Source organism: Magallana gigas, chromosome 2 (genome assembly GCF_963853765.1).
Source record: "Magallana gigas chromosome 2, xbMagGiga1.1, whole genome shotgun sequence".
Lineage (NCBI taxonomy): Eukaryota > Metazoa > Mollusca > Bivalvia > Ostreida > Ostreidae > Magallana > Magallana gigas.
This window is the reverse complement of record NC_088854.1, coordinates 24,444,332-24,465,481: the sequence shown is the minus strand read 5'-3', so window position 1 is coordinate 24,465,481 and position 21,150 is coordinate 24,444,332. Positions and strand designations below refer to the sequence as shown.

At 34.2% G+C, this 21,150-nt stretch overlaps 2 protein-coding genes across 2 annotated transcripts; one reads left to right on the top strand and one right to left on the bottom strand.

The window, feature by feature from the left end:
* Positions 1-18,726, top strand: LOC105321231 (RNA polymerase-associated protein LEO1). The gene is made up of 13 exons (XM_011419487.4): positions 1-99; positions 1,124-1,328; positions 2,457-2,905; positions 3,106-3,204; positions 3,312-3,427; positions 3,928-4,073; positions 4,219-4,303; positions 4,471-4,589; positions 4,736-4,870; positions 5,390-5,525; positions 6,266-6,437; positions 6,788-6,888; positions 17,511-18,726. Exons 1-13 carry the CDS (start codon positions 51-53, stop codon positions 17,655-17,657), a joined length of 1,959 nt encoding a protein of 652 aa, XP_011417789.3. The 5' UTR covers positions 1-50; the 3' UTR covers positions 17,658-18,726.
* LOC105321230 (leucine-rich repeat-containing protein 58) lies at positions 18,036-21,146 on the bottom strand. Its single transcript, XM_066075787.1, has 3 exons — positions 20,457-21,146; positions 19,816-20,219; positions 18,036-19,689 (listed from the first exon to the last, which is right to left on the bottom strand). Exons 1-3 carry the CDS (start codon positions 20,927-20,929, stop codon positions 19,493-19,495), a joined length of 1,074 nt encoding a protein of 357 aa, XP_065931859.1. The 5' UTR covers positions 20,930-21,146; the 3' UTR covers positions 18,036-19,492.
* Between the last annotated feature and the right edge of the window lie 4 nt (positions 21,147-21,150).

Genomic DNA, 21,150 nt, shown 5'->3' with positions numbered 1-21,150 from the left:
CAGAACTATGTGAATCGAATTTTTTAAGTATGAGTTAATATTATTAAAAAATGGCGGATCCGGGAGATATTTTCGGTAGTGGGGCAGAAAGCGACGAAGGTTTGTCAAATAAGCGTTATGAGAACTTATTTACTGCGTTTGTCTGTTAAATTAAATATTTTATTTTAAAAATTGGGCTTCTTTGATTGCACACTTCATACAGTGACATGAAATGGCGAACATTATTGTTGCTTGTAGAGGAAATTCAAACTAATTCGAATTTTGCCGCAAAGCTTAAACATGTTGAATATTTTATTTAAGTTTGACATGGATATATTGAAAGAAATAAACAAGATGCCTTAATTTATTCATTGTGAAAGTTTGTTTTGCACATTTTTCAAGAAAATCAAATATAAACAAAAACAGATACTATTTGTGCACAGGAATCACGGGCACTGGATATTGTTTGTCCTTTTTTATACAGTTATTACTTATTTATATTTACATTAACTTCCATTGCCCATGACAACAATCAGCAACTTTATGAATAAATTCTATAAAAATGCCAAATGTAACAAAAACTCCTGGTCCATAAATTATTTAAACTGCTGATTTGTGTGACTCAACAATGCCACATACTACATGTATATACTGTGGGATCATTAGATTTCATTGTGGCTCAATTGTGGTTGAATTCATGGGTATCCGTCAATCACGAATTAACAACTTCCATGAATTAATACATTAGATTTTGAAGTTATGTTTCCTTTTGTAGGTATAAGAAAAGACACGAAAACCTATAAAATTTCAGCAATCCATGAAAATTGGCCTCCACAAATATTACTGATTCCCCAGTATTAGGAAATCGCTAATTTATGTCTTATTAATTTTTCTTTCTTTGAAATTGTTTATCCTGTTAACCAAGAATGTATATACTATATAGTATACAAACTGAGAAATATTTAATTGTACTCCTCTATAGACAATTCTTTGTTGGATTTCTAAAGATAAGATTTGTACCAAACATAGCACACAATATCCAGATCTAGGAAGCCAATGTAATGGGTAATAAGTCATTTGGACAAGGTTTATCCATGTTACTCACTAGATAAAGTTTGATATTATATGCTCTTATGCTTGATAGAGAGTCACGGATCCCCAGCAAGTGGAAATGGAAGTCATCATTCAGAGAGTCCAGTTGGAAGTCCTGCTGGGTCAGGGAGTCCAGCCCACAGTGGGTCTCCTCCAAACAGCCCAGGGGCAGGGTCTGGATCACCCACCAGTCATCACTCTGGATCTCCAGAAAGGTCCCAGTCAGCTACTCCAGTTGGATCTCCCACATCTCACAGGTACCTAATGCAATATCAAATATAATGCAGTTCTAACTACTTTTTATTTGTCTCCATTATTATTTTTTTATTTACTTAAACAATTATGGTCGTTTTGAAATGTTTCTTGCGAAATGTTTACAAACATTATGATACAAACTTGAAATATAATAAGGGCAAATATTAATACTATTCATCGTCAAATAAGTATCATTTGTAATAAAAGTTAAGTTTTTGAAATTGATTAAGATGAGTGAGTTTAAACAATCGTTGTTTTTCTTATGACATTTTGAATGATAATGATCAAAATAAAATAATGTATAAAACCCTTCTCGTATCCAATATTTTCATTTGATATTGTCATTTTCAGTTTGTCACCAGTTACAAAATATACTCCTTCAAAACAATATTGATTGGTTCAGAAGAAAATAACACATATCACAATGTTACTTTTAATTTGTCAATGTCTGATTTGAACGACCTCATGTGGACAGAATGGCGGCATTATACGATCTATAAGCCAATGCAGGCATTATGATCAAGAGTCAATGCAGGCATTGGACGACTGATGATCAAGAGTCAATGCAGGCATTGGACGACTAATGATCAAGAGTCAATGCAGGCATTGGATGACTGATGATCTACTAAGCCAAGGCAGGCATTGGTTGACTGATGATCAAAAGTCAATGCAGGCATTGGATGACTAATTATCAAGAGTCAATGCAGGCATTGGACGACCGATGATCTACTTAGCCAATGCAGGCATCGGACGATTGCTGATCTAGAGTCAATGCAGGCATTGGCCGACTGATGGTCTAGAGTCAAGGCATATTATGCATGGTATCGAAACACACTTTTTTAATTGATGCTAAAAAAAATGCTTAATCATGAACACTATTCTAAATGAGTGTGTGCATTCTTCGCTATTACTTTGAATACCAAAAAATCTTAAAAAATAAGCTTTATGGTGTTCCTGTTTGATGTTAATTCATTTTAAATCATTCGACAATACCAGGGGTATAATTTTCTGTATATAACGGAAATGAAGAAAACCATCATGATTATTAAAATTAGAAAGTAACTCTAACATGAAATAAGTGACTTTTATGTTTTTTGATTTTAAAATTCATGAATGTGATGATTTGTTAGGTCAGGGAGCCAAAGAAGTGGATCTGGTTCACCGGCAAGGAGTGGGTCTGGAAGTCCTAGAAGTAGGTCAGGTTCTCCAGTAAGAAGTGGTTCAGGATCACCTGCTAGAAGTGGTTCAGGTTCACCTGCTAGAAGTGGTTCAGGTTCACCTGCTAGAAGTGGTTCAGGTTCACCTGCAAGAAGTAGGTCTGGATCTCCCGCAAGAAGTGGATCAGGCTCTCCTCCTAGGAGTCGATCTGGCTCACCAGCAAGAAGCAGATCAGGAAGTCCTAGGAGTAGATCAGGAAGTCCTAGAAGCAGATCAGGAAGTCCAAGGAGCAGATCAGGAAGTCCTGCTAGGAGTAGATCAGGAAGTCCTGCAAGGAGTGGGTCTGGATCACCTGCAAGGAGCAGGTCTGGCAGTCCAGCAAGAAGCAGGTCCAGAAGCAGGTCACGAAGTGGGAGCCCAGGTATTAAAACTGATGATTTTTATTCCCGTTTGAATGATTATGAACATGTACATTTTTTAAAAAGACCAGTTTTAAAAACGGCCATGTAGGTAAATGTCATTAATATTGAGTAGCTGAAACTCATGATAACAACACTTTTGAAGAAAAAGAAAACAGAGCATAAATTTGATAAATTATTTATTAAAATAATGCAATTACAGCTCAGCATTCAGGAAGTGACAGTGGGTCAGACATTGGTAAAAAGAAGAAGAAGAAGAAAAAGGAAGGATCAGGATCAGATTCAGATAATGATGTCAATGGTCAGTTCTAATTGCAAAGAGTGGTGACCTTGCTCTCCTCTTTTTCTTCAGTTTGATTTTCAGTATTACATGCTATATGACTGTACCTGTCTGTCACTTTTTTACAGCTACAGTTGGTGATTTATTTGGAGATGCCGATGACATTAGCTCAGATGAGGAGGCCAAGACAAGGAAGTCTGATGCTGAAGATGATGAAGGAGGAGGCTCTGATAGGGAGAGACAGGTTATCTATCACTGCTTATTAATACTGTACACTCTCACCTGTTTCACGTGGTCCAAGTTCATTTTGTTGGATATTTTTGCTGAAAGAAATATATCTGTGAAATTATGAAATGCATTAACTTGTAAAATAATGCTTGTCAAAGTACAGTGAAACTTAACTGAACTAGAAGGGACTGTTTAAAAATTTCGAGATATCTGAGTATTCAAGATGTAGAGGATAAAATGCATTAGAAATAAGTGGTTGAGACTTACAAATCACATCAGCATATCCATTGTATTCGAGCTATCAGTGTTCGAGATATGTATACAATTGTCTTAAAATCAAATTAGAATCAATATTCGGAACCATGCCAAAAATTTAGGGAAATCTAATATAGTTAATTTATTATTAACACAACACTTTTGGAAGGATATATCAAAAAGGAAATAGTGATTGTTCTTTGTTGACATTTACGAGTATTCATATATTTTAAAGAATCTGGTTTTTGTTGCGTTCTCCAGGCTCCTATAATTGATGATGATGAAGAACAGGTAGAAGAGGAAGTGCCAGAAACAAGAATTGAGGTTGAAATTCCTCGCATCATGACAAACCTCGGAAAAATTCTGCACTATGTGAAACTGCCAAACTTTCTTAGCGTGGAAACAAGGTAAGGGAAATAACTCCTGATTACTTGTTTTTAGTTTCATATGGTGAGGCATCTGTCACAATGGATTGGAATCCACTTTATATTACTGAAGAAATTATTTGTGTTTGCATTTATGTAAATTGAAATGAAATAACTTTTCTTTTAGGCCTTATGATAATCAGACCTATGAAGATGAAATCGATGAAGATGAAGTGTTAGATGAAGAAGGAAGAGCTCGGCTTAAATTAAAGGTTTGTTCTAAAAACAATCATTTTTAACCTTGCTTTAGTATTAGTAGTTTTATTAAGAACCTCTTAAATTTGTATCATTTTAGGAATGCTATATGTGCTAGTTTTACTTACCCCCAGGAGAATATGTTTTAAACTAAAAAAATTATCATTGTATTGTATTTTTACAGGTAGAAAACACAATTCGCTGGAGAAAGAAAAACAACGAAGATGGAACAGAAGCCACTGATGAGCTTGGTAAACCCATCAGAGAGAGCAATGCCCGTGTTGTCCGCTGGTCAGATGGCAGGTCTGATTCCCTTACTAGTCAAAGCTTATCAAATTGTTAATTCCACTTATTTAAAATATGATTTGATATGAAGACCATTTCTATATTATAAGTTGCTCTTTGTTTCATGTTAGTGTTGATTGATTGTTGATTATTGTTAATAACAGCATGTCTCTTCACCTGGGAAATGAAATCTTTGATGTGCACACCATGCCGATACAGGGCGACTTCAACCACTTGTTTGTCAGACAGGGAACCGGTCTCCAAGGACAGAGCATATTCAAAACAAAACTAGCATTCAGGTAACTTAACCAGCAGCTTTTTGTTATGATATTCCAAAAAATTTAAATCCTCTTGTTAAACTTCAATAGAATTACTTTGATCATCAAAGATTTGATGAAAGACACTAAAATTGATGTTATTCAAATGTATGGTATTTTACTTTTACCTAATAACATATTTAATTAATTATCCTTACAATATATTCATGTTATATGTCCTAACAATGATTTTTTAATGAGAGATACAAGACAAAGTTAGTGAAGTATACAGTTAAACCTAGCATCAGTAGCTTACAAAAATCTATACATTCCCAATTACTGGTACATGTAGTAGGTTGGACAAGATCTGTAGAGTGACGTAATGTTGTAGATTTTCTAAAATGATTATGTCTTTATCTTTTTAGTAAATTTTTCATAGGAGTTGTTTATTTCCAATGTTTATTATTTCTTCCTTATTTATGCATTCAGTTTTGAAAAAAGTTGTATTTTTTTTGTCTGTACATATTAACAAAAACAATTCTTTTTTCTTTTTGTTTGTAGACCTCATTCAACAGAATCCGCTACGCACAGAAAGATGACATTGTCTTTAGCAGACAGATCAACTAAAGCACAAAAAGTCAAGGTCCTTCCAATCTCAGGTCGTGACCCTGATGCTCATAGAAGTGAAATGATTAAGGTGAAGATCTTAAATACTGGTCACTTTTTTGATTTTTGCTCATTTTGAAGGATATATTAAAGCAGAGACATAAATAACAGAGATTGGCAACCGATCGAAATCTATCGAAATCTCGCGGTCCCTATTGTAAAGTGTTTCCAGTTTAAATCAGTATATCTTTCTAATAAACAATTATATCGAAATATAAACAGCTAAAACCTATTACCAAAACATTCAAAATATTATATTTTCATGAGTTTATGTCATATAAAAATTATTAAAAGAGGAGTTTTAGGAGGCAGTTGGCTACCTGTCGTCTGATATTTTGCCGATGGATTATAGCTGGCCCATATATTTTCTATATATTTATCGTATTTTTCAATTTTTTGTTTCAAAAATGTCCAATACCTATGCACACTTTTTGTTAAAACAATATACTTTTGGTTTAAGATCATTATCTCAGATTACTAAAATGTAGTTCTCAAAGTAAGGTTGGTCCTATACCATTTTTCAACAACAAAACAGAGTATATACTTAAACTGATAGCAGTTAAACTGATATTTCGGTTATTTTGATATACCGGTAATAATAAAACATGAAACCAATGTAATTACATACAAAATTACATTATTATATAAAGTTCAAACTTGTTAAAAAGGTAAATGGACTAGAATATTTATTTATTTAGAAATCTGCTTATTCTAAGAAAAGTTTTCTCCCTTTGTACATGTAGTATAATAAAACAATATATTGAATTGTAGAAAGAAGAAGAAAAATTACGAGCCTCCATTCGAAGGGAAAGTACCAGGCGGAGGATGAAAGAGAGAAGTCTGCATCGTGGCCTCAATGCTCGCTACCTGGAAGATGGAGAGGATGATGATGAAGGCGGAGTGTCGCTGAATGATTTGAAGAAGGAGTACAAACAGAAACGGGGTAAGTCTCAGTTATAAAGATGAGATCCAAATCAACCAATGTAGAGTAGTACAGATACAAAATGGAAGAAAGAGAAATGCAGAAAACCTGACTTAAATTATTTTATTTTTATTTTTATGTGTATATTAATTTAAAGCAAAAATACCTGAATAAAACTCTTAGCTTCAATCCAATTATCATATTAATTTTGACACCATTTACACCACCTACCAGTAATTATTCAATTCTGACCGAATGAAAATAGTCTTCAAAAACACGTCATTTTAGGTTTCAGTGTAACACACATTTGTTCTGATTTTGTGTAATTGATTTATGAATTAATAGACTGTATATTTTGACATTTTTTTCAGCTGATCGGTTGACGATTTATTCATCTGACAGTGATGACTCATATTCAGATGGAGAGAAGTCTGGGCGACTGATGAAGGCTAAGAGAGGTGGTAGTGATGAGGTAGGTGTAACAGTTACCAATGGTTACCATATACAGCACAGCGCACAATAGAACAAAATAATGGATCAGATACTGTATAGATTATTTATTTTACGCAAGTACATCATTCTGCAATTCTGCTTTTTTGCAACAAATCGCAAGAATATAAAAACATGAATGCCAAACTTTTATTAAAATACTACTTTTTAAATGTCTAAAAAATTGAAACAAGATTTTAAAATCTGCTAGGGGTGTTTTTTGTGATAATTTTTAACCGGGTTTTCCAACGGAGAAATCCGGTTATTAAAATGGTGAAAATCGAGGGGCGGGCGGCTGCCAAAAGGGTACCCTCATTGTACGGATAACTCCTCCTACAGTTCTCAAGATAGGAAGTTGTTCTTTTGCAGATTAATTGTACATATATCAGAGGTGTGCATATTGCTAGGATTTTGATTTCCAATAATTTATGAAAAAAATACCAGCTTTTAAACTAAGTCATTTTTAGCTCACCTGAGCTGAAAGCTCAAGTGAGCTATTCTGATCACATTTTGTCCGTCGTCCGTCTGTCCGTCCGTCCGTCCGTCTGTCCGTCTGTCCGTCTGTAAACTTTTTACATTTTGAACTTCTTCTCTAAAACTGCTTATCCATTTTTAACCAAATTTGGCACAAAGCATCCTTATGGGAGGGCGAATATAAATTGCAAAAATTAAAGTCCGATCTGTATTCAAAGCGGAGAAAACCTTGAAACTGTAGAAACAGGGGGGTGCATTTTTAAAAATCTTCTTCTCAAGAACTACCGAGGCAAATTCAACGTAGTTTAGCATAAATTATCCTTATGGGAAGGAAAATATAAATTGCAAAAATTAAGGGGTAATTTTGTTTCAAATCGAAGTTATTACGAAAATAATAATAAAGGAAAAGCGTATTTCAATCGGGCTCGGTATCCGGTAAAATGGGTAGGCAAGGCTTGGCCTGGGCAAAATAAAAGATTGGCAGTTATTAATCTGCCAATCTCATTAAAATTTCAGGATATTTGATGGACTAGTATATTTGTATTCGCTGTAGATATTGCTGCAAAATAATGCGTATTTGGAATTGACGATTGCCGATCTGCCCTGGCATTTATTTTGCCACGGCCCAGGTTTGCATACCCATTTTACCAAGACTCGTATTCCATACTTCTAAAACGAGGTTCTTTGTTTAAAGCAGCCATGACATTATACGAAAAAGGGTCGATCTGACTATGATGAATTTGCTTGTTGTGCAACAGTTCGCGTATGAAGGGAAGTTTTGAAACATGAAAAATATATTGGTGCCGATTTTGTGAAGTAAATTGAGGCTAAATATTTCAATGCGTTGACAGTTTTCACACATGACGTTGGTGTTAGCTTGTTCTGATTTTCGTTTCGTTTTCATTATTTATGCTTTGTAACCTGGAAACTGTCGTCTGTATTTCGTGATTTTTCGTATCAAATCAATCAGAGACTTCGGTAAATCAAACAGTTACGTTAACTGTTTACCTGCGCATATTAAGCAAAGTCTGATGTAGGGGTACTGAAATACAATTCATTCTATCGGTAATTCGGCATTATCTTTTGCGTAATGGTAGATTAATGCAATAGGTTTTGTTGAGATGCTCGGCATTTTCTCTAGTTTATTCAGTTTAAATAGAGTTTGATATCGCTTACGGAAATATGTAGGTATATCCATGTATATATATATGATTCATTTCGAAAAAATAAATTGTTTTCTTTATTTGTTATACATGTAGTGCATGTTGTTTACAATTTCTATTTACTAACCATATTTGAGTGTTAAGCTTCAAATTATAAGCAAGATACAGAGATTTGCTCACAATTCTATGTTTGTACACAGATCTTAAAAGCTAAGATTAAAAAAGTATAAAAAATTGTCAATATTTATTACGAAAATTTTCAAAATCTGTTCTTCCAGAAACCCACTTATAACCTTTTTAGCTCACCTGAGGATGGGACCACAATGGGGGGGGTCGAAGTTTAACATGAATATATAGAGTAACTCTTAAGAAATCTTCTTCTCAGAAACTAATCAGCCAGGAAAGCTGACACTTGTGTAGATGCATCCTTAGGTAGTGAAGATTCAAATTTGTGAAAATCATGACCCCCGAGGGTAGGAAGGGGCCACAATAGGGGATCGACGTTTTAAATAGGAATATATACAGTAAATCTTTAAAAATCTTCTTCTCAGAAAATAATCAGACAGGAAAGCTGACACTTGTGTGGATGCATCCTCAGGTAGTGTAAATTTTAAAGTTGTGAAAATCATGACCCCCGGGGGTAGGGTGGGGCCACAATGGGGGATCGAAGTTTAACATAGGAATATATACAGTAAATCTTTAAAAATCTTCTTCTCAGAAACTAATTCGCCGGCAAAGCTGGAACTTGTGTGGAAGCATCCTCAGGTAGTGTCGATTCAAAATTGTGAAAATCATGACCCCTGGGGGTAGGTTTGGGCCACAATGGGGGATCGAAGTTTAACATATGATTATATACAGTAAATCTTCTTCTCAGAAACTAATTAGCCAGGAAAGCTAAAACTTGTGTGGAAGCATACTCAGGTAGTGTAGATTCAAATTTGTGAAAATCATGACCCCTGGGGGTAGGTTTGGGCCACAATGGGAGGTCGATGTTTTACATAGGAATAAACAGAGTTATTCTTTAAAAATCTTCTTCTCAGAAACTAATCAGCCAGGAAAGCTGAAACTTGTGTGAAAGCATCCTCAGGTAGTCTAGATTCAAAGTTGTGAAAATAATGATCCCCAGGGGTAGGGTTGGGCCACAATGGGGGGGGGGGGGTCAAAGTTTAACAAAGAATATTTAGGGTAAATCTTTAAAAATCTTCTCAGAAACTAATCAGCCAGATGATTCTTTATAATTGTTAAGACTTTGGCCCCAGGACAATTCTTTGGCCTCACGAGAAGGTTCAGAGTTTGATGTATGTTTATATCCCATATATAAACTATTGTTCGGGATCTTTTTTAGATCTGCAATACTCAACATATGATATGACTATAAAATCATCCTGTTAGAAAAGGGACTAATGATTATAAACATAAGAATATCCAGGGGAAAATGGATTTTATTTATACAGGATTTACATGAATTATTGTACATTGTCCAGATAGTTTGTATTATGACTCCATTGAGCTGATTTTATCATACCTCTTGTTCCTCAGGTGAGCGATGTGGCCCATGGGCCTCTTGTTGGGAAAAATATTGCATATAGGGTACCCTCATTGTACTGATAACTCCTCCTAAAGTTTTCAACATAGGAAGTTGTTCTTTTGCAGATTAATTGTACATATATCAGAGGTGTGCATATTGCTAGGATTTTGATTTCTGATTATTTTTGAAAAAAATACCAGCTTTTGAACTTAGTCACTTTTTGGCAAAATATTGCATATAGGGTACCCTCATTGTACAGATAACTCCCCCTTCAGTTCTCAAGATAGGAAGTTTTTCTTTTGCAGATTAATTTTACATATATCAGAGGTGTGCATAGTGCTAGGATTTTGATTTCCGGTAATTTATGAAAAAAATACCAGCTTTTGAACTTAGTCATTTTTTGGCAAAATATTGCATATAGGGTACCCTCATTGTACAGATAACTCCCCTTACAGTTCTCAAGATAGGAAGTTGTTCTTTTGCAGATCAATTGTACATATATCAGAGGTGTGCATAGTGCTAGGATTTTGATTTCCGATAATTTATAAAAAAAAAAAAACAGCTTTTGAACTTAGTCATTTTTTGGCAAAATATTGCATATAGGGTACTCCATTTCACTGGATATGGGTTGACATGGATTATGGATACAGTTCACATAAATGAAAACTGGGTTTGCTGTCACATTGACAGCTTTTCACTTGTTTGCATTTAATCCAAAGTTTGTACATAGTGAGTAAAATATGTCTCGGCACACAGTTAATAGTAAGATCCTGCAAATTTGTTGTACTTTAATTATCGCACACGAATTTTTAAGGAATTTTCTTATTTGACCATTAAACATAATTTAAGATTATGACATTCGTATCCAATCTCTATGTGTATTTAGTAAACTAAACATTAGTGTGCATTGGTTAATCACTAAAAGGGATTACCTATGCTAACAGTTACATCAACTTGTAACTATGCAGTGTATTTCCTTTATAGTTTCCTCTTGAAATTCTTTTCCAATAAACTAATAGGAATTACCTATGTTGACAGAAAGATCAACTTGTACTTATGCAGTGTATTTCCTTCAGTGATTGCTCTTCTCTGAATTTCATTCCAATAAGCTAATTGCTGTTTCCCTCTTCCTCCAGTGCTAACTTGGTTGCTTGACTGAATACTTTTAATTACCTCTACATTTCTTTGTATGGAAAACTCACAGGTCACATCATGCTTCTTCTAAGGTGCTATTATTAATGTTATTATGATAACAATTTTTACCAAAATGCAACTGTGACACCAGTCATGGAGTGCAAACTTCTAAATTTAATTTATAAAACTGACTCGGTTATTGATTGTCATAAGTTGATTAGTTATGCGCAATAGTGTGGTTGTGGCTAGAAGGATTGCCTCCATAGATCACACAGGCCAAGTTTTTATATGCTCAGGTATAGCTGTGTGTTAGCTTATTATACCCCCCGCAAACAAAGTTTGGGGGGGTATATAGGAATCACCTTGTCCGTCTGTCCGTCCGTCCGTCCGTCCGTCTGTCCGTCAGTCTGTCCGTCCGTCTGTCCGTCCGTCTGTCTGTGCAATCGTGTCCGGTCCATATCTTTCTTATGGAGAAACATTGGAAGTTCGTACTTCACTCAAAGGTTGCTTATCACCTAAGGGTGTGTCATGACCTTGACCCAAGGTCATTTGGGCAAGGTCAAGGTCACTGGCAGAAAAAATACAAAATTCGTGTCCGGTCCATATCTTTCTTATTGAGAAACATTGGAAGTTCTTACTTCACACAAAGATTGCTTATGACCTAAGGGTGTGTCATGACCTTGACCCAAGGTCATTCGGGCAAGGTCAAGGTCACTGGCAGAAAGAATACAAAAATTCGTGTCCAGTCCATATCTTTCGTATGGAGAAACATTGGAAGTTCGTACTTCACACAAAGATTGCTTATGACCTAAGGGTGTGTCATGACCTTGACCCAAGGTCATTCGGGCAAGGTCAAGGTCACTGGCAGAAAAAATACAAAATTCGTGTCCGGTCCATATCTTTCTTATTGAGAAACATTGGAAGTTCTTACTTTATACAAAGATTGCTTATGACCTAAGGGTGTGTCAAGGCCTTGACCCAAGGTCATTCGGGCAAGGTCAAGGTCACTGGCAGAAAAAGTGCAAAATTTGTGTCCGGCCCATACCTTTCTTATGGAGAAACATTGGAAGTTCGTACTTCACACAAAGATTGCTTATGACCTAAGGGTGTGTCATTACCTTGACCCAAGGTCATTCGGGCAAGGTCAAGGTCGTTGGGAAAAATAGTGCAAAATTCGTGTTCGGTCATTATCTTTCTTATGGAGAAGCATTGAATGTTCTTACTTAACAAAAATATTGCTAAGGACCAAAGGTGTGTCATGACCTTGACCCAAGGTCATTTGGGCAAGGTCAAGGTCACTGGCAGAAAAGGTGCAAAATTCGTGTCTGGTCATTATCCTTCTTATGGAGAAGCATTGAATGTTCTTACTGCACACAAATATTGCTTATGACCAACAGTTTTAAAAGAATAGAGCAGTTGTTATTTAAAGAAAATAGACGGTGGAATAGATTCATCCAATATTTTCTATAATTGGAAAAATATACGCATTATGATTTTTATCTTAGCGGGGGGTATCAATTGTGAGCTTGCTCACAGTACCTCTAGTTTCTGTTGGATCGTATTTACCGGTAACTTTATACAAGATACCAGTAATCAAAATTTGTCAGTAAAAAAACTTACGGTGGAACTGGTTCTTGTCTCAATATTAGGTTTAGTTGAGCCATGGACTATTTATGATATATTTTTAACAATTAATGGCTTATCAATGCACTTGAGGAAAAAAAAGAGCCAGTGGCTTAAAAATAAACAATGCTATATACATTAGTAAAAATCTTTTGAATGGCACCTACACTGCATCAAGGCTATGTACCAGTACATGTATATTCAGTATCTGAACTTTGTTTCTTTGCACTACCTAGCCTTTTATTTGGTCAATGCAAGGAGTGGTTGGAAGATAAAAAAATCAAGTACTTTCATATGTGCTAATGATATCTGGTAAACATAAGTATGGGTACATAAATTCTAATTTGAATTCATTGTGACCTTATTTTAGGACAATGCTTTTCCTTTATTGTGGTGTAAAAAAGCATTTTTAAATTCAGTACTTTCAAACTATCAATAAATGAAATGAATAGTAAATGTTCATACAAATAAGAAATGGGGAATCATTTGCTCACCTGAGCTGAAAGATCAAGTGAGCTTTTCTGATCAAAATTTGTCCGTTGTCTGTCGTCGTTGTCGTAAACTTTTCACATTTTCATCTTCTCCAGAACCACTGGGCAGATTCCAACCAAACTTTGCACAAAGCATCACTAGGTGAAGGGGATTTAAGTTTATTCAAATGAAGGGCCACACCCTCTTTAAAGGGGAGATAATTTAGAATTATTAAAAATTTGTCAGTATTTTTAAAAAGTCTTCTTCTCAAAAACTATTTGGCCAGAATATAAAAAGCTTGTATGGAAGCATCCTCAGGTAGTGTAGATTCAAGTTTGTTCAAATCATGGTACAGGGGTAGGGTGGGGCCACAATTTGGGATGGATTTTTACATAGGTAAAAATCTTTAAAAATCTTCTTCTTAAAAACTATTTGGCCAGAAAAGCTTAGATTTGTGTGGATGCATCATCAGATAGTGTAAATTCAAGTTTGAACTAAAATTCAAGTCTGTCAGAAAAAAAGTGCTTTATTTTATTTTAGAAAATTATGTGCACAATTATTTTTTTTTCACACGACCAGTCAGGCTAGTACACAGACATTTACCCTTACCAGACCTATCGTTTACTAGACAAAGTCGGTTGGACGGCCTTAATGTCAAACCCTGCTTAGTTGTAAAGATGTTTTGATTTTGAAACTGCCATGCTGATTTGATCAGAGTAAAGGCTTTTTTGCTCAGGTGAGCGATGTGGCCCCAGGGCCTTTTGTTTTTAAAAGGCATGTTTTTTCTAGTTGGTTGGGTACATGTAGACACTAAAGAATCATAATATGATATATCGAAGATTAAAGTTGTTGATTGGCAATATTAATTCACATAGTATCCTTATGTTTCAATTTGAAATTATGCTGCAATTTAAAATTACTTTAGTAGTTGAAATAAATCCTGTTCTGATGAACAAATCACCTGATGTCCAAAGAATGATAAGTTACTTTAATTTTAGATACTGCCTTATGATATTGATATGTCACAGATGTTCTCTCTAAATAGAAACGGAGAAGGATTTATCTGAACAGTATAACACGCACATGTCATGTTTACTCCCACAGTTCTTGTAGATAGGGAGAGACTACTGGTAGTTAAATCTTTTTAACTAATGGCATTTGAATATAAATCTTGTATACTTCAATAACTGTTTAACAGAGAATATGCTTTAAATCTGAGCAACTTGTTTCTTGTTGAAATCAAAAAGGCATTTAAAAGTGAATCTTTCACGGGTCTTGGTGTATGATAAATCTACAATATTTTTAAAAAACAAAACAAAGTTGGTTTTCCTTTATATCCAAAGGTACATGTACAATATACTGATAAATGATTCGGTTTGTTGGAAACTGATTCAGAAAATCTGTCATGTCCTAAAGCACATCCCCTAGCTGAAACCTTATTTCTGTTGAGACTTTAAAAGTGTTCAGTCTTGAGAAATCCACTTTTCTCTCTTTAAAATACCATTTCATTAAAAAAGAAGAAATGTATATTGATTACCAGGTAGTTGGTATGAAGACCAAATGGAAAGTAGAGTTATCAATCTGGAACATGTTTTTACTTCACAAAGCTTCATTTGTGTCACTAAATGTGTATAGATAATATTGAATTGATTGTCATTTTAAAAACATTTAGATTTGTATTTTATGTTTCTGTTGTGAGTTAAGAAGGTATGACACATTTTATATATGATGTAATTTCTTTTGAAATAAATGATTAAATTTAAATCAGCTTTATGCAAATCTTAATATCAAAAAGCATAGCACAAAAGTTTAAAACCACAACTTATGATCAGCAAGTCATTAGCTCAAACCTGTTGGCACTTTTACTTTTCATCTTTGTAAAAATTTTAAAATTACATTTTGTCGGCTGTTTTTAAATGCCATTATTGTACAATTGAAAATATTAAAAGTGTAATTTCATTATTAATATGATGACCTTTCATCCATTCAATATCTCAATGTGTCCCATACCACCTAATTTAACCTACATGTATGTCTCTCCTGTCCCAAATCAAGTTCATTACCATGCATTAATATGGGTTTATGCGTTGCATCATAAGTAGAATAATGAGATTCAAAAGTGTCTCTTAGTTATAGTTAAAGCCATATAGAAAACCCTACATGTAGTTGTAGAGATTTCACATTTCATAAATCACCAAAAAGTTAATCTTGCTCTGTTTAGCTACCCCTTAAATATCAATCGCTCATGATTGAAGCATTCCTTAAACTTTTTTGAATACATGTATTTTATTTTTTTAATGTATTAATAGAGTGGAGGAAGGGGGTAGATTAATTCAGTTACAACAAATATTTAATCCACAACTCTTATTGTTTACCAACTTTTTCGAAAGCAACATTGGTTTGTTCAAAGGTATACTAACATTTATTTATGAGCAATGCTGAATTCTTGTACAGTATGTTGTTTTGACTTCGACATACTGCCGCCATCCATCTGGCCCTCAAAGTCTCAGGATAGGTTAGATCTAATAAGTCAGACATGCACAACCTCAAAGTACAAAGTACAAAGGCAGTTCCCAGCTTATCATGCTTAATAGACTAATCATTGTTTGTACTTGTACCAGCACTTGCTCACAGCAGCTAGAAACTATTTAATGTGTATCTGTTCGCTGTGACCTAGCTCTTGTACAAGACTGCTACATGTACTTATAGAAGCTTGATTTTACCAAGATCTGTCAATAGTCCACCTATTCTACAGGGCTAGGAGATCTGAGGGTAAATATACAATAAGGAAACAAGTTATTTACATTATATCAATCAAACTCCTCACCCCCTTTTAAAATTACCAATTTTCATGAGGTATGGTACTCTTATATACATTTATTGACAAGGCCACTTTCTATTTATCTCATTTTTTTTTTTGAACGAACAAATGAACCTGAATATATATAAAACAAGTCTGTCCTGTGAACTCTGTATGAACTACTTACTGTAAATGGTTATATAAATCGTTGTTGTTTCTTTACATAATGTGGCCTCACATGGGTTTTGAACTAGTCTATTAAATTATTGTAATCTATTCTTCCTTTTCTGTCTGTTTTATAAATTTTATAGAAAGAATAACAAAGTAGATAGAACCTGATTTGAAAGTATAAAGGTTTTCCAGTTTTATTAAAAAATGAAGTTTATTAAATAGACTCTTATTTTGTAATAAAAATAATAAAGATGTACATTACATGTACTGTGAGTGCCTGGATCTAAATAATGATATCGCAGGTCTCACTTAATAGAGAGCTACTGTGATGTAAACTGTACATTAATACAAGAATTTTTATACCAAAGCTATAGAGAAGATATCTTAAGCAAACAGGACTTGTCTTGAATATAGGTCAAAAATTATCTGCATATCTGCATATTCCTTGTATAATTCTTGGATCATCTAACTAAGGGACGTTTTATGTCAAATGTATTTATGTATACAGTTCATATACTGGTACATGTATACTTTGTTTGTAAATCTGGGTAAATATGAATGGTTTTGGTACTTTTATGTACTACATGTAGTATAACAATAATAACAAGGTTCCAAGTTATGAAGAAATAAAAGTATTCTTGCACTGTATTTAAATAATGTACATGAAATGTACATGTAGTTTCTATAAATTACATGCAGAGCAGATTTTGGAACTAGATTCCTGAGATTGAGTTTACAATCTGGGACAAACGCATGGAAATATTTTAAATGTCTGGGTATCGGGTTATTGAGTGATTTAATGGAGAAAATCAAGTGTAAAATTCTAGAACATGACCCAATATTATGTAACCACTTGGAACATTGTCATGGTTTCTTTTTAAAAGAACATTTATGGCACATCTAAAGAATTTTCATATTCCAAATTTAAAATGTGTTTTGTCTTTATGACATGAATGATCAATATATTTACTTAATAGCATTGCAAACTATAAGAAATTCTTGCACAACACATTTATCATAATTATTTTTTTTCTACCATGAAATGAATTAGAATAATGGATACTTAAAAATATTTGATTATTGAAATTTAATGTGATTATAATTTAAGTGAATGCAAATTGTGTTTAATGGTTAAATGTTTCAGGTTATTTTATGAAGTACCCTGTACATTAATATTGACCAAAAAAAAATTCCTGTAAAGACCTAAGAATAAACTAGGCAATTTTCAATATTTATTTTAGGATTCTGAAGAAGAGAAAGGTCCAAAGAAGAAGGCGGCCAGGATTGTGGAAAGTGACAGTGAAGAGGAAGGGGGAGGGGCATCTCAAGAAGGGGGTGGGGATCACAGTGAGGGATCCAATAAAGGCAGTGATATGGAAGATGATTGACATTTTATGAGACCAAGACTGTTGTTTATGTTTCATATTGTTGTAAATACATGTAGAACCATTGATCATGCATCACTAATAAAAACCATATTAATATATACCGGTAGTGTTTTTCATAATTGTAGAGTATTGCAGGGCAAGAGCACTGAATCTGCTGAATTATCAGTTTTAATTAACATGTTAAATGTATTCGTTTTATAATAACTTCAGGTAAGCGCAATTATTGCTGAATGCTTAGGTAGAAGGAGTTCCCACAGCATAAACAAACATGTCCATGTATCTTCATGCTTCACTGCTTAGTTCCTTTACCTTAAGGATGGGATTGTGCAAGTGTCAAGTGAGTCCATTTAAGACTGATACACAACAACAAGTCAGATAAACTTGTAATGTATGTATTTAATATGTTAAAAAAATCTCATATTAATTTTCATTTTAATTTGCATTGTACATTGTTATAAAATCATGCCCCATGTGTTAAAAAAAACTAACATAAAAATAAAATTAAAAAAATTCCACTTGAGATACATGTCCTTCTGCATGACTTTCAATAAAATGTCAATTTCATTGTAAACATTTTTTCACATATATGTACTACAGATTAGTACTTTATTTTCATCACAGAGTTCACTAAATTTTATAGCATTATGAATAGGCAAAATCACAACTTATCAATGCAACACTATAGCAGATTTCAACAACTTACAGTTTAGTTCATGACTATAATGTATGTTTATGTAATTACCATCATGATAACTTAAACTGTGATAATTACGCGATACAGCCGCTATACCCGTCTAATAGTTTTATTTTATACATTTGTTGATCGAGGTAGAAAAGTTGACAATTGACTAGATATATAGTGGCTACTTGGAAAAAAATAACTCTAAACAATGGGGAATAAAAAGAAAACACTCAGATATGATACAAGATTGACTTAAATAAACTAAATAAACACCCTACCTAAATAGCAGTGCTAGGAACTTGCGCATCATTTCAGGATACAAGACTTGAACATGAACTGTATGCGGTGGTAAAATCAGGAGCACATTGAGCAAACAAACAAGTTTACTGTAGTTGAAAAATAACAATTATTGTAAATCAGAAGTTATTAGATTTTCTGATAAATACATGTAAAAGAAAAATCTTGGAGAAAAAAACTTGTTTTCTTTTAACTTCTTCAACAACCTCTAACATTATTATGTAAATGATGTCACAAATGATTAGCATGTCTATTGTTGTATTTACCGTTAATTTTGAATTTATATAAATCATTTCACCAGCACCATATTTATATTGCCAATATTACATTCTACAGTCTGATTACTTTGTTATAGCACAGTTGGATACCATTCATATCTTGATTTATACATAGTTGTGAACATGTGTGTTTCTAATGTGTAAACTAAGTACAATTTCTATTCTATTCTAAAACCGGAAGACTTCAAATCAAGTAGGTACTCACTTATTTAGAACGATACATTCTGAACGCGCTTGAAAACAGACTTGCAGCAAATAATATTCGTTCAGAATTAAGCATTTTATATCAGCAAATACTGACCTTTACACTTAACTTATTTAGGCTTTTCTAATTAGTACATTCTGACAAGCTAACAGCTGGGCTACAAATGTAAAAGAGATTTGATTTTGAGATGGAAGTCTTTCACAGTCTGATTCTGGTGACACCTTGAGTTGTTGTACGTGTCATTCAGATGATGTCCAATGCGATTACCCTTAGCTATCTGGGCTCAGTTTGTTTGCCTCCACCAATGTTTTACAAGTGTTTCTCATTAACATGGTTGTAGTATCTGGAGAATGCCTTTACATTGAGAGTTCATTTACCCCAGAAGCACTCGCCGTAACCTAGCATTGGCCATGGCTTCATCCTCATCTGTCTCTGTGTCACTGCTGCTATGATACACTGCAGGAGTTGTCCTACATTGAGGGGAGCAGAGATACTGGAGCAGGGGCAGTCGATACTTCCCACAAAAGTCTACAAACTTCACATGTTCAACCCTTGAGGTAAAATACACACCTGAAAGAAAAAACTGTCATTGTCAAACTTGCATAAATTTAGTAAAAAATATTCCAGTGACTAAAAAATCTTTACAATACTGGAAAAAAAATTGCCTTCAAATATGAAACATGGAGAAAAAGTTACCTTTACACTTTGAGTTGACACATCTCTGAGCTGAACTGAGGTACTTTCGTAAATTGCTTGGAAGGTCTTCCTTGCTGTACTTGACTTTTTCAATTTTGACCACTCTGCCCGAAAGTTCCAATAAGGTAGGGGGCTCGTAAGTCATATCTTGAACAAACTTATTTACAAGGGGGTTGTTTCTAAGACTAAGTTCAGAAAGGTTAAGTCTCACAATTTCAGGAGGGAGGGTAGAAATTTGGTTGTTATGGAGACTGAGTGACTGTAAATTCCGTAGATGAATCAAGGTTGGTGGAATGCTTTGAATTTGGTTATCACAAAGGACCAGTGATATGAGATAATATAACTGTCCGATTTCTGCTGGAACCTCTGTCAATCGATTTCCACCCAAGTACAGGACTTCCAATCTGAAATATGAATAAAAAGAACTCCAATTCAATGTAGTTGCATAGATATATTATTTATGTAGATGATAAACTAAACGTTTCTTTAAAAAATTGAAACATATTGAATGTTTCAAAAACAAAGTTTATTGTTCCGCTTCGTTAATTCTCTGGAGGATTGACAACTGCATATCATTCTTCTTTACGAACTTGTAATTGACAAATACTGTACTTAAAAAAGGCATTGAATAATTCACTAACCTCTGAAGATTTTTAATGGAATTTGGCATTTCTGAGATACAATTTCCTCCAAGGTAAAGACATTTAAGCCTAGAGAGTTCTGTGAACTGTGGGGGAAAGACTTCAAACATATTCCCACTAAAATTCAGCTCTTCCAATGATGACAGTAGTCCAAAGTCTTTAGGAATAGACGAACAGGTCAGCCCATTACTCTTAACTACAAGTTTCCGTAGATTCCTCAGAGTTATCAGTTCTTTTGGTAAATCAGTCAAATGGTTATTGCTTAGATCAAGTGTCAGTAGATTCCCAAACAGAGATATAGATTTCGGAATAAGTAGAAATTCATTGTGATGCAATAAAAGGGAGCGGATCTCTTTAGCACGGGAGATCAGATGGTCTGGAATAGTGGACAGACTGTTGTGGCTGGCATCCTCTTTATTTCTTCCATTCAACTCACTGTCAGAAGAGGCATCACTTAAATAACCTGCCATCATTCCTAGCCGGGTCTCGGAATCAGCTGATCACATTCGAATAAAATGATAATCTAAAACTGTTACGTTGTATATCCATGCAATACGTTATGTAAATGCTCATTTCTCACACTGCTATTCAACAATATACTAGGATCCACCAGGTGATCTACTAGACCACTACTGCTTTGTTTACTTCTTGACCCTTATACAATATACTGGGGGCGGTGCTCCACAGATATGGC

What these genes read in the sequence shown, in the direction of transcription:
- LOC105321231 (XM_011419487.4), top strand. Translation starts at nt 51, where the DNA reads ATGGCGGATCCGGGAGATATTTTCGGTAGTGGGGCAGAAAGCGACGAA. An exon ending in TTCAGATAATGATGTCAATG is followed by an intron (nt 3,205 to 3,311) that starts GTCAGTTCTAAT and finishes ACTTTTTTACAG; the next exon opens with CTACAGTTGGTGATTTATTT. An exon ending in GCTCTGATAGGGAGAGACAG is followed by an intron (nt 3,428 to 3,927) that starts GTTATCTATCAC and finishes TGCGTTCTCCAG; the next exon opens with GCTCCTATAATTGATGATGA.
- LOC105321230 (XM_066075787.1), bottom strand. Translation starts at nt 20,929, where the DNA reads ATGATGGCAGGTTATTTAAGTGATGCCTCTTCTGACAGTGAGTTGAAT. An exon ending in TCCATTAAAAATCTTCAGAG is followed by an intron (nt 20,220 to 20,456) that starts GTTAGTGAATTA and finishes TTCATATTTCAG; the next exon opens with ATTGGAAGTCCTGTACTTGG. An exon ending in TGTCAACTCAAAGTGTAAAG is followed by an intron (nt 19,690 to 19,815) that starts GTAACTTTTTCT and finishes TTTTTCTTTCAG; the next exon opens with GTGTGTATTTTACCTCAAGG.